The 12,725-nt window shown below is 38.0% G+C and overlaps 1 protein-coding gene across 6 annotated transcripts in view; it reads right to left on the minus strand.

Moving 5' to 3' along the window:
• Window positions 1–12,725, minus strand: part of DIP2C (disco interacting protein 2 homolog C) — a 310,710-nt gene that overhangs the window by 107,512 nt on the left and 190,473 nt on the right. For 5 of the 6 annotated variants that reach the window (XM_071428625.1, XM_071428623.1, XM_071428628.1 and 2 more), the window contains 3 exons: window positions 8,530–8,655; window positions 7,489–7,698; window positions 1,286–1,417 (listed from right to left, as the gene is read on the minus strand). In XM_071428625.1, the coding sequence (XP_071284726.1) occupies window positions 1,286–1,417; window positions 7,489–7,698; window positions 8,530–8,655 (468 nt within the window). The remainder of the gene's footprint in view (window positions 1–1,285; window positions 1,418–7,488; window positions 7,699–8,529; window positions 8,656–12,725) is intronic. The other variant, XM_071428626.1, reaches the window with a different exon arrangement.

Consider the following 12,725-nt stretch of genomic DNA (forward strand, 5'->3'; position numbering starts at 1 on the left):
TGCAAGGCCACCACAACTACAGTTTCATGCCATACTGTGACTCAAGTGTTTAGCATCAAAACACACAAGCAAAAAGGAACAGTGATAGCTAATGTAAATGAAATCAATACAATAATGTCAGAGCAAGGTTGCAAAATTAGAGGGGAAGCAGCACACAGACTGAGGGAGAGAAGCACAGTGGGAAAAATGTTCTACAGCAAAATTCAGTACCCTGAGAATTGCCTCAGCAATGGTCAGTGAGAAAACTGGACTGGCCCTCCCCATGGTCATTGGCCATACCAACATTGTCTGACTAGGCTGCAGCCTGGTGAAGAGTGTGAGTCATAGGCTCTGCCCCATCATTTATTCTGGGTTCTTTTTGCACTGTAGGGGACATCTGTCCAGCATCCATCTTAAGCATGGTTCACATCTTTGTATTACTTCAGCATGCCCCTGTATTCTCTGAACATCCCTGCAGCCAATCCCACCAGCCAGCAATCTCCAAAGGGAGCAGGCTTGCCCTTACAGCACTTTGGAACACACAGCTCTGAGCAGCAGCCTGGGGCAAGGGGCATTTTTATAATATAGTCCCATCAATCACCTCCCCCTTCCTTTTCTCTAGCTGAGTGCAAACCTCTCCAATGTGCACATCATCTGTTCCTGAACTAATAGCTTTCTGTCACTGCATTGCAGGAATTTCAACTTCTTACCCTTCCATAAGGTTGCCTCCAAATCTTTTACCAAGTGGTGCTTAGAGCTGAAGCTGCTAAGTTTAGATACAGTACACTTGGTCAACAATTCCATGCTCTGCTGAAATATTGTTTGATAAATTTTAGAAAAGAGGAGCAGTAAATAAGGAAGGGTTTACAAATAACTGTTTTTCAAAAAAAAAAAAAAAAAGCCAAAAAACCAAATTAAGAAAAAATTAGAGAATAAAATTTTCAAACATGTCAATTTTCAAGATGTAGCCATTCTAGGACCTCACATTCTTTGTCATTTAAAAAAACAGACTAGCTGTAACCAGGCAGCATGATAATGGCAAATCTAAAGAGATTCTCTGGGGGTTTTTACCAAACAGTTTCCATGGGGAGTCAGCTCCACTGATTAAGAAATATTTCTCTATGTTATCTTCATTGATATCAGCTTATTTTAGAACTGTAAAGGTGCTGCAACTTCGTGTTTACAAGTGAAACGTGCCCAAGAAAAAAGCCACAAAGAACACCCAAAACCCAAGAGCAGATGCATACAGTAACCACTAAAAAGGTCAGGATACTCAAAATAACCCCAGCTGTGTTTTGGGACATACCATCACCAGTCTCCATAAGCTCAGCATTGCCATACTTTGGTGCCACCCGTGCCGTTGATCCTTGTGGTCTTTCTACTTGTATTGAGTGCTCTGAGGTGTAAGTGGTAACATCTGGAGGGGCAGAATGATTTTCTGTGAAAAGTAAGTTAAAAGGTTTAACCATGTACCTCTAATGTCAAAGGGCAGAAAAGCAAAAGGCAGAGGAAAGGAGACCATTTGAGGATTTTTCCCCCAACACATGAACAGGCGTTAAAATTAATGTGCAAAATTATTATACTGAACTATAATGTGTAGTATAATTTTAATAAATAAAATTTGCACTGATTAAAACAAGGCTGTATATCTGCAATCACATAAGCAATAGGCTAAAAGAATTATACAATTAAGTTGTAAGTTCTCCACTGACATCTGATTTTACTTAAAGCTTTTGGACATCTGCAAATAGAAAAGACCCAGACAAATACACTTCTCATGGATTACTGTGTTAGTTTTTCTAAGTAAAAAGAACACAGCATGTTGTCAATCACTTGCAAGTGCCAATGCATATCACTTTTATAACCTCTGTATTTTGACTATGTCAGTTTGAGTTAAGAAAGGAAAAAAGCCAATCATAGCAGGATTGGAGACCAGAGGCAAAAAATAAAATGTAAAGAAACATGAACTTTGCATTCTTCATGGACACTTGCTTGTCTACTATTTTTAGACAGAGATATTTCAATTCTTCCGCATAACAAAGCCTTGCCTTCCAGAAGGCAAACACGATTTGGTCTGACTCATGCCAGCACTGCTGAACAATTCCACAGAGATAATCTTTCTCTTTCATGGCCTGATAACTCAGCATGCTACCACAGTTCATCTTCCCACGTTTTCAAGTCTGAGTCTGTATTTCCAATGTATTTATGTTATTTCTATAAGTTGTCCCATAAAGTTTTTGCAAGTTTTTATCCACATTAGATTAGATGGAGATAAACACCACAAGCAAATAACTTTTCTTTCAATTGACATAAATGATCCCCAGCAGCCTTTAAGTTACAAGAGAAGGCAGGTCTTCACTCTGCTGCCATGGAAGTGAAGAGAAATGCATTCTATTTAACAATAGGGTAAGAGTCTTTCAAAATGCAAAAATTCTGGGAAAATGTCATCGTGTTCCAATACTGTTTTCAAGATGTGCTTCTTACTAAATTTTATCTATAAGTATTGTGGTGCTGTAAGTACTAGAACACCAACTTCTACACTAAATTTAATCTCAAACATAATTTTAAAGCACTTTCATTTTTATGAGTTTTGAACTTTGAAACACTGTGATTCTTGTGCATTTAATCCCAAATTTATGCACCATCAACACAGAAAACTAATTTTTTGCTACACATACCAGAAAATGATGCTAATAGATGCTTATTTTGCATGCCTCTCATTTAAAGGTAACATTTGACAGACAATCATGCAGATTTAAGACATGACATTCATTCCTGCAGCTGTTATTTAATGTTCACATTCATGAACATCATAAGGGCTCACTCCTGTCACCCAATCATATTGTCTTGTTGAGGAAGACATGAAATGGCTTTTATTGAGCAACCCAAAAACATCTTGTGTTCTACAAGCGTCCAGTTGGACCTTTTGCTTCTGATCACATCCATGGTTATGATTTTACTGAAACAAACACCTTACATTGTGCTATGTGACCAACTGAAGTACAAGATTGAAGTTTATGCAGTAGTTGCTTGAATAATGTCTTCATTTAAGGTCTTCATTTCTTGTCATTATGAACTATCTTAGACTCAGCACAATTTTTTGCCCTTTCTTGTTAAGTGACAAGAGCTTTTTATAGATTGTGATTGTATTACTCAATGACTAAGTCAATTAAAAAATGCTGATGATTATATTTTTCTCTTTATTTATAATGAAGTTTTGCAATGCATATGGGAGATCATGACTAAGAAAATAATTATACTTAGTCAGCTATTAGTAACATCAGAAAGTATTTTTAAAGTGAGCTGTATTTGCTTACATCTTTCCAGCAAAGTATTCCCATCTTTCAGACTTTAGAAGGCTCCTTTTGAAGAGGAGTTAAAGACTAATTTTTTTTTTAATGCATGGGGCAGAAGATACATGAGCAGGGATGCTCTCCCTTCAGAACTCTATGCTTAAAACCAAATTCTTCTTTGTTACACATGGGGCTGAGCAGGGGGAAAGAACAAAACAAGAGTCCTGCTCTTTTGTAAAAGGCCTTCCTTTTGAACAAACAGCACTTGCACTTGAAGCGGCCTAAAAGAAACTCTCTTCCCAAGGTTGCCACCGTGGCTCAGCCAAGGAGTTCTCGTGCCCTGGCTGCCCAGCTGCTATTTACTTTTATCCTGAAGAAAAGGAATACTGAGGTTTGTCTTGATGTGTTCCTCTGTAGTATCTGCTTGACAGATGTCTTACCATGGCAGTATCTACAGTGGTACATTTCATCCATTAGATTTACAAATCTTTAGTCAGTTAGCATCTCAGAGTCAGGCTTGGAGAAATGAAAATCATACAAAGATTTGGTCTGAATGACTTCTAAAGAAAAAGATAATTGTTATGTTATGTGAAATGTACCCTTATTTTTTTGTATAGAAAGGTCAATCCAACCTTTGGCTATAGACACAATCTGTAGAGAGTTGCTTGGTCTTATGTCAGGTAACTTGAAGAATTGTTTGAGGTTTCATTAAGAATCGTGACCCTGACACATCTGTTCACTAAAAAGTAAAAACTGACAGCTGCATGACTTCAAAGCACTTCCTCCATCAAACATACATATTTGCATCACCTCCTATTCCCATCTCTTCCAATATCCTTGCATTAGGAGATCACAGACAGAACAGCTGTTTCCAGTTAAGGCTCTCTTCATTTCTGCCACTGGAGCAACATCATTTACCCCATTTCATGAAGATCAGAAAGGCCCAAAAAAGCAGAGCACATTCGTGGAGGGATAGAGCACTGACAAAGCCCCATGTCTAAAGGGAAGCAAAGGAGTGGAGGAATACTTTCAGTGGAGGTTTGGAAGCTCACATAAGCACCAGGTACTTAAAAAGTTTCCAGGGACTCAAAAAGCATTCCTGCCACACTGTACTTGAAGAAAATGCAGCTTTTACTCCAAATACAATGGCTCTTCTGGTTGTCAGGGAAAGTAAATCCAGAGTCAGAGATGCAGCTCTTTCCATTAGCGGGGTTTTTCTTGTATTGATGTCCAGGTGACAGATTGTATTTTAAACTAGTCTCCTGTATAAGTTAACATTCCCCCTCAGAGCACAAAATTTCCAAGCTGTCTGAAAACCATCAGCCATGCTTATGGCACATGGTTTTATATTTATTTGATTAGCAATCTATGTAGCCTTTAATGTGGATAGAAGCCTTTGATTTTCAAACAGAAACATATTTGAAGCATATAAAAGAAACATTAAATGCACCTATAGGATCAAAACTTTGAAGTGAGATTATTAACTTTATATAGATTTACAATGATAGGCAAGCATTGTGTAATTTTCACCACATGACCTCTGTGGGCTTTGGGGTGTGCTTTCTGTCCCTGATTTTTATATACATAGAAATCTAAACTATGTAATAACAACAAATGAAAGCTTGAAGATCTTAGAAATCTGCACAAAACTGACCCAAAGAAGGGTCAAAACATCAGATATTTTTAGCAGATTTCACTGGTTTAACCTCTAAATTCAAGAATTACTGAACACAGCTGTGAACAGACCTATGCCAAAATAAGATTTTGCCTATAGCCTAATGCAAACCCCTGAGCATCTTAAAGCTGAGAATAAATATTTAAATTATATCTATCCCAAACTAGAACTTTGGCCACAATAAAGCAGCAGCAGTCAAATTAAATGAACAGTATAACATTAAAATCATATAATAGCTTACGCAAATTATCCAAATGATTCACAAAGATAACTCTGATTATATTATAGCCAAAGCTTTTTATCAAATCTCTTTTCAGGACTGCATTAGTATACTTAAATTGGAAAAAAAAATCTCCCTTTTACTCTGTGATGCAGTCTGGAGGTAAAATCCTGGTGGATATCAGAATGGAGGGCTTTTTTGGGTTATCATTAAGGTCCTTCCTGTTGCACCTTGATTTTGTATTTATCAAAATTGGCACCTTCAGAGTATGGCCATACATATAAACAGTTGATTCCTCTCTTACAGGCTGGTCTGTCTCTGGAGAACAACTCCTGGACCAAACAAGCATCAAGGCATGGTAACATATGTTCTTTGTGACCAAGAACAAACTGTCTCTGATAGCTGAGGAGCCTGAAGGAACAGGATTACTCTTCTCTCCTATCAAAGATTATTATTCATCTACCATCACTGGCCCACTGCCTTGGAAAGAGTCAGGCTTTCTGTAGGGTTTCTTCAAATCTATTACCTCTTAGAATACATTTAATGCAAAATCTACCTTCTTGGATAGGAAAGAAACAAAATAGCAATTTCATTTCAAATTCTTAAAGAATGCAGCTCACCCATAAAAACATACATATTACAGTTATAACTGTGCAGCTTCTCTTACATTTCCAGTGATTTCAGCAACCATAAGATCCCAGTCTCATCAATTAGATTTTGTGCCCCAATGACCTTTACATTACTATAGCTCAATTAGTGTCCAAGAAGAGATGCAATTTAAGGCATCTTATCATCAGAATGAATGAAAATATGCATACACTGAGGTAAGCTCAACTGCTTCCTTCAAAGGCAAGATCTTTCTAGTCAACAAGGCACAATAAAACACGTACACATAAGAAACAGTAGTTTCCCTCTTCTACAGAATAGTGCCATCTTAATTTAGCTCTATAAATGCTGTATTATTTACCACTAACTCAGTGATTATAAAAGACTTACTGTGCCAGATTTAAAATTACTAAAATGTCAAATTATAAAGAAGCTATATTTAAAGACACATTAAGACTTTGTGTATGAGTAATGCAACCTTTCAGAGTTTGGATAAATTTAATTCTCTATGCTATAATTTCCTGTAGCATTTCAGGATGAAGTCATAGAAAATAATCAAATGCAATGATTAACGTGTTCCCAATGTATGTGTTTCTAAAACAAGGCTCCAAGCATTCACTTAGCATGAATTTATGAATACAATACAAGTTCTTCCCCTGACTGCAATTCAGCCATTCTGGATCATGATGGGAGGATTACTGAAAATACAGGTGTTACATCAAGCTGTACTCATAGCAAAACCCAAGGGAAATGTACTCCCTTTTCCAGCACATAAAATCATGAACACTGCAGATGCTTTCATGTATCTCATTACATGTACTTGAAAGGAAATGTCAGCTGAAGAACAGTCACACAAAACTGTAGTAAGACAGTAGTAAGGTTGCTTTATCTGTTCCAACAAAGACTGCAACAGATTTTTAGTGAGAGCCCAAAATACACACCCCAGCAAGAACATACACAAAGCAAAGGCCTTGTATGATAAGCAGCTGAAGAGTGAATAGAAACCAAGCCTTGCTTTCCACATATCCAGTCAAACAGCTGCCTCATGTTAATAAAGACCAGTGTCAATGGCACAATATTCAGAAATAATGTCTGTGAAGCTTAGCCCTAGTAGAAAGCAAGCTTTGACTTCCTAGCATCTTTATAAAGGAAATAAACAAGCTATTAATAATAACAGCTCCCTTCTCTGAAGCTCTATAATGGTCTCTCCCACGGAGTACAATCACTAGATATCCCAGTTCAAGTATTCTAAATTCAATTAAGGGCAGAAAAAATATGTTTGAGAAGACTACTGTTAACAGAATTATCAAAAATTACTCAAGCTATGTAATTAAAAGTGGTGCAGCAGTGGGGGAAACTCATATGCAAGCAATCTCTAATGATGCATGCACTGATTTTCCTTATTGATGAATCCTACAGAGACCTTTATAGTGCCAAGTAATGGAAGTCATGCAACTGTACATTTTAAGGTATTTGGAACCAATAGCTAGACCCTATTTGCCACAACATAAGTTTACCCCCAAATCTAAACTGCTATTTTTTCCCTCCTGAAATAGGAAAGTAGGATTTTCTCTCCATGTAATATATATAAATTATAAAAAGCAAAGAAGAAGCACAGGCAAGACTTTTTTAAGACTTCACATAGCAGCATCAGCTGAATGTGAGAGTCAAAATCCACATTAAACTGGACACACTCCACACACCTGTATACTGACCTATATGTGTTTGAGCCATAACATCAGCTAGTCTGTGTGCAGCACCACTGCCTCCACTTTGTGTGGAGGAGGAGGAAGTGGTTGATGTGGTAGAGCCATGGATCGCTTGACTGATCCAATGTTCCATGTTTATGCTCCCCTGGCTGGAGGTGGGAGTTCCCTGGGAGTCACCCTGGACGGAGCCTTCGTCTTCTGAACCAGAAGAAGTATCTAGTAATTAAAAACAGCTTGTTAGCTTGCAGTGCTTTGGGGTTTTCTTAATAGAAATAACTCATATTCACATCAAAAATCTCAGGAAAATGCCATGAAGAAAATCTCAGGAAGGTAGGCAAACATAAAGAGAAAAGTGCAGCACTGAAAGCCCTGAAACTAAGCCAGTTACTAACTCTGCACCTCTCCTGCTCTAAGGTCATGGTGTATGTATTATTGTACAAAAAAAAAAGAAGATAATTAAAATTAAAGTCTTCCTTTATAATGTTAAACACAGAATCTTCTGAAGATCTCCAGCCAGCAGAGAATATTAAAAAAAACTTTCCCAAGCTCACTCCACAAAGTCTGTGAGACACTTTTCCAATTGTACAAAGTCCAATCCTCAGTGAAACGAGACTCTCAGCCAGATTCAGTGAGAAGCATGAGATATGGGGTGTTTTCACAGTCTAGTTAGATAAAAAAGCAGATAAACTTGAAAAGGAATGGCACAACTAATTGCTAAGATAACGTTACATTACATTATTGGGGAATAAACCAGAAAAGTGAAAGGAACTTAGACTGCCATAAAATATGACAAGTTGGCCATAGTTAGGTCCTTGTAAGCACAAAAGGACCAGTGCAAACTAAGGTATCACCAAGGGCAAAGCAATCATATGAACTGTCCCTGTTGACTTTTCCACTACTCAGTTCACCTTCTCTTCAAACACACCTCAGTTAAGCTCAGTGGGCATCAAATGACATTTCCATTACTGTCTGTGCTGACAGATTAGCAGTTCATAGCAGCACAAAGAACCATTTTTAAAATTCACATAAAAATAGAGAGATACTCACCTGGAGGTGTGTAGGCATCCATTGATGTTTGCACCACCAATGAACGTCGTTTTGAGGGCATGGGCACTGCCATTTTCCTTTCTTTATGTTTAGCAAGGGCTGCCTGCACTGCTTCTGTGTGGACATCTGCAAGGAAAGAGGTGTGAAGCCAGAGTTAGACAGGAAAGAGCTGTTCTCTGTGCATCCAGCAGACCTGTGCCAGCTGGGCTGACAAGGCACATCCCGTGATGGGAGCCCAGGAACACACAGGATCTCAGAGGAACTGCTGGAGGTCTCCTCTGTACAAAAAGCAGCCAAAGTGAAAAGTGCTGTACTAACAAACAAGCCCTCTGAGCTGTATGATATTCCCAGAACAGTGCTGCAGTATTTGAAGAGCAGGAACATCACTTCCCCAGGGCAAACCTTTATTTAACCTGGATCTGCTACTTCAGTGACCATTGCTGTTTTCAGTGGAACTGTGGTGTATTAACAGTGCCCATTTTTTGGATAAGGTTTCCAATTTACAGAAAAGTCACACAGAGTAAGTGAACAAGAACATTTTCTTGAAGGGTAAAAGGTATGTAAAATGCCACAACAGAAATGGCAACAGGTCCCTCATTCCCAAATCCTTCTCCTGCCACTGTCACTTGGCATTATTCACAGAAAAATAAGTACTATGTAGGGCTGGCCTGAGGTGGAATGAAGAAAAAAAACACCCTAAGCACAGATCTGGTGCTTTGCAGGCAGGTCATACCAGCCCACTCCACAGTACCCAATAGATCCCTTCTCCTGGAGGAGGTGAACAGCTTCTCTACCTTTCCCATGTATTTATAGCTGTCTGCCTCCCAAAATTTGAAAAAGCCCATCTATCATGTCTAAAATATATGAGTAACTTTTTGATAATGACTTTGTTTTAAGCATTCTTTAATTACAACCATAACTACATATTGAAATAAGTCTGCCTTTAGTTTACTACCTTGCACTGTTTGTCTGCATATTTCAATGGAATTGGGACATTTATTCACATGAGGTGAGTGTGCAAAAGACATGGCAGCCAACAGGAGTTCCTTGTGGGTAAAGAAGTTGCCACATATATTGACCATCTGATATCTTGCCTTTTAACCAGTTGACAGTGGCCAGCTGTAGAAAATACACCAATATGTGTGCATGATTTAGTTGTTCCTATTTGTGGATCAGAAGCACAGTGGATCAGGTCTAATCCAGAGTGATCCCACTGCTGCTGCATCTCCTGGAAGACCCTCCTCACAGGCTGGGTTGGCAGCACACTGTCATTATCCTACTCCTGTATGGATGTGGTGGCAGCTCTGAACAGGCAATGTACCCCAAGAAAAGCAACAGGAAAGAGAAGAGTATCTATATATATGTGTGTGTGTGTATGTGTATATATATATATATATATATATATATATATATATATATGTATGTATGTATATCCTTATTTAAAGAAGCATTGGTTGAATCACATTTATGTAATTTGTGAGTAACAACCTGGAAGGATGACTAGAAGCATTAGATGATAAGCTGCTGATAAGCTGCAGTGTCTCATTTCCAATAATGGTGTTTCCTATCTTCTGCCAGGGTTTAAGCACCTCTCAGTAGAAGTACAACAGGGAAGAGTAAAAAAAGGCACAATTACCAGCTGCTTCTGTGAGTTGCTTTCTTTTGTTTTAAATCATGAAGAGGGTGAGAATATCAGCAAAGAAAAGCCAACAGCAAAGCTGGGAAACTGTTCTCAAAAGATAAAAGAGCCATGATGGACCAAAATGAAGGCAGAACCAATGCTATCATCGACAGAGAACAATTTCTCTCCTGTCAAGTCATTATTTTTAAGCAGAAAGTTTAAGGCCTTTCTTATTATTAAAAACTGATGAAAAGTTTATGTGAAAAGTATCAGAAAATTTATGTGAAAAGTATCACACTATGAAAATAAAGAATGTAAGTCTTACCTAACAGCATGACCCCAAGATAAATTCCTACCTGCTCATTTCACACCAATGTCAATAAAGTACACAGGACTGAACATGCTCCCTAATAGTTTCTTATCTGTTAAAGAGGGAAAATTCTTGATTTTCCTTCAAAGGACAGCAATTAGATGTCAAGTAGTAAAAAAAAAAAGAAAAAAAAAAAAGAGCTTTCCCTTTAAAAAAGCTCAACAAACCAACACTCTACAGTGATTTTTGGAAAAAAATTTTTGAAGAAATTAATTTTGCTGATCAACACAAGAGAGACTATTTGTATATATTATTGCACATAGAACTGTGTTTTAACTGTGTCAGAAGGGAGAAGAAATTCTGCCAAAAATTTTTAAAGGAGGACAGCTAACAGAAAATCATTAAAATGCTTAGTGACAGCTGGATGCTGAATCAGAACTTGTGAATTCTTTGATTTCCTTTTTGATGCTGTTTTGATATAAGAAGGTAGACTCATCTGCTTAATTAAAAACACTCTGCAGGGTTTTAATTTTCAAATGAGTCCACAGGAGCCCAGGAATTGAATTGTTTTCCTAATAAGGCACATTCTTGATGTGTTTATTTGTAATGGGCTACCATGGAATAAACCACACTATAGATAGCTTAAAAAAAACCAAACCCAAAACCTCACAGGAAAGCAAAACAATGTCAAAGATAAGAAACTCCGAATAAACAAGAGGGAAGCTGGTTGGGAAGAAGGAACATACACACCTGCTCCCAGCCCAGCCTGCTAGCTCAAATATTTAGAAGGCATTACTCAGATTATGGAGGCTACCAAAAAACTCTTGGGCACATGTCTAGAAAATGCTGAGGACAGATAATCCAGAGATGGTCCAGGGAGCATCAACAAGAGTTTACAGTGTTTTGGGGTGAGAGGAATAAAATGCAGCAATAACAGTCAAGCTTGGGTGAAGAATCTTTTCACTATGTTCTCTCTCAGGAATAAAACTCTTGGCTCAACAAAGTTTCTCTAGGCATATAAAGAATGGCTAAGGAATGGGGTAAAGAATTAATAACAGCCTATATAGAATCTATGTTCTTCCTTTTGAATGAAAGCCTTTTGGTGGGTTCTGAAGATGCTCTTAACCTGTCTGGACAGCCTTGTACAGAGGGGGGCTTGGCTAAGCTATGAACAGCCTTCAAGCCTTTCATGCCTCAAGATCAAGACCCAAATATTGAGAAATAGAGAGGTGAGGGAAAGCCAGACTGATACTTCAGAATTAAATTTGAGAGCAAAGCATGGGTTTCAATATCTATCCTATAACCACAGCAAGACAGAAATCAGTAAGGAGGTTTGTTCCCAGCAAATATCAGCTTTAGATATGACTTTGCATACACATACTTTGCTTTTCCCTAGGTTTTAGCTTTGTTTTTCTGATCTACAAACCAACTTTGCTTATGTAGCACAAGGAATATTAACCAAAATGCAACTAATAATCTCTTATTGTACTTTCATGAAGCATGGATTTAAATCCGAGTTGAAACATACAATCATCACCAGCATCCCTGGTAATCTGCTTCTCATGAATTTCAGCAGGGGTGTGGTAGCTCTTTCCCTTTACCTCAGTCAAAGATGGGCCATGGTGTCCATCATATTGTATGTAATTCACTGCTCCTCAAAGCTGTCCCTAACAGCGACTGAAAAAATACAAGGAGACTTGCAACAGGAATTTATACAACAGGAACTTTCTTGTCCTCTAAAAAAAGGAAACCACATTTGAGCTGCACATTGGGACAAAGTAAGAAGACATATCCAAGTTCCTTTGGGACAGGAAACTGTTATGCCCCCAAATCCCATCATCACAAAGCAGTTTGTATTCTCCACACATGACACACAGCATCAGCAGGAACATCACATTAGAATTTCAAACAATCTCTGGTAGGATGATGCCCCTGTCTTGCAGGTCCGATAAAAGTGTCTGAATTCCTTCTCAATCTATCCTGGCATGCTCAAACTAACTGAATTCATACTGTGATTGAGTATTGCTATAAAACACAGATTTCTCATTAATTTTTCCTGAAAAAGTTGTTCAAGTATGAAACCTTGGTCCAGAAACTACACAGAGAGATGCCTGCATAAAAAAAAAAAATCATTAAAAGAACACTTCTTCTGTCTTTCTTTAGAGTGTTGCTTGCTGTAATTTCTCACCTACTATAAACTTCTGATAGAGTTTCAAACAGAAATATACCTTGATGTAATTGCACTCAAACCTTCTGAGTGGAAGG

Source organism: Agelaius tricolor, unplaced genomic scaffold (genome assembly GCF_023055355.1).
Source record: "Agelaius tricolor isolate 1412-34295 unplaced genomic scaffold, bAgeTri1.0.p SCAF_6, whole genome shotgun sequence".
Lineage (NCBI taxonomy): Eukaryota > Metazoa > Chordata > Aves > Passeriformes > Icteridae > Agelaius > Agelaius tricolor.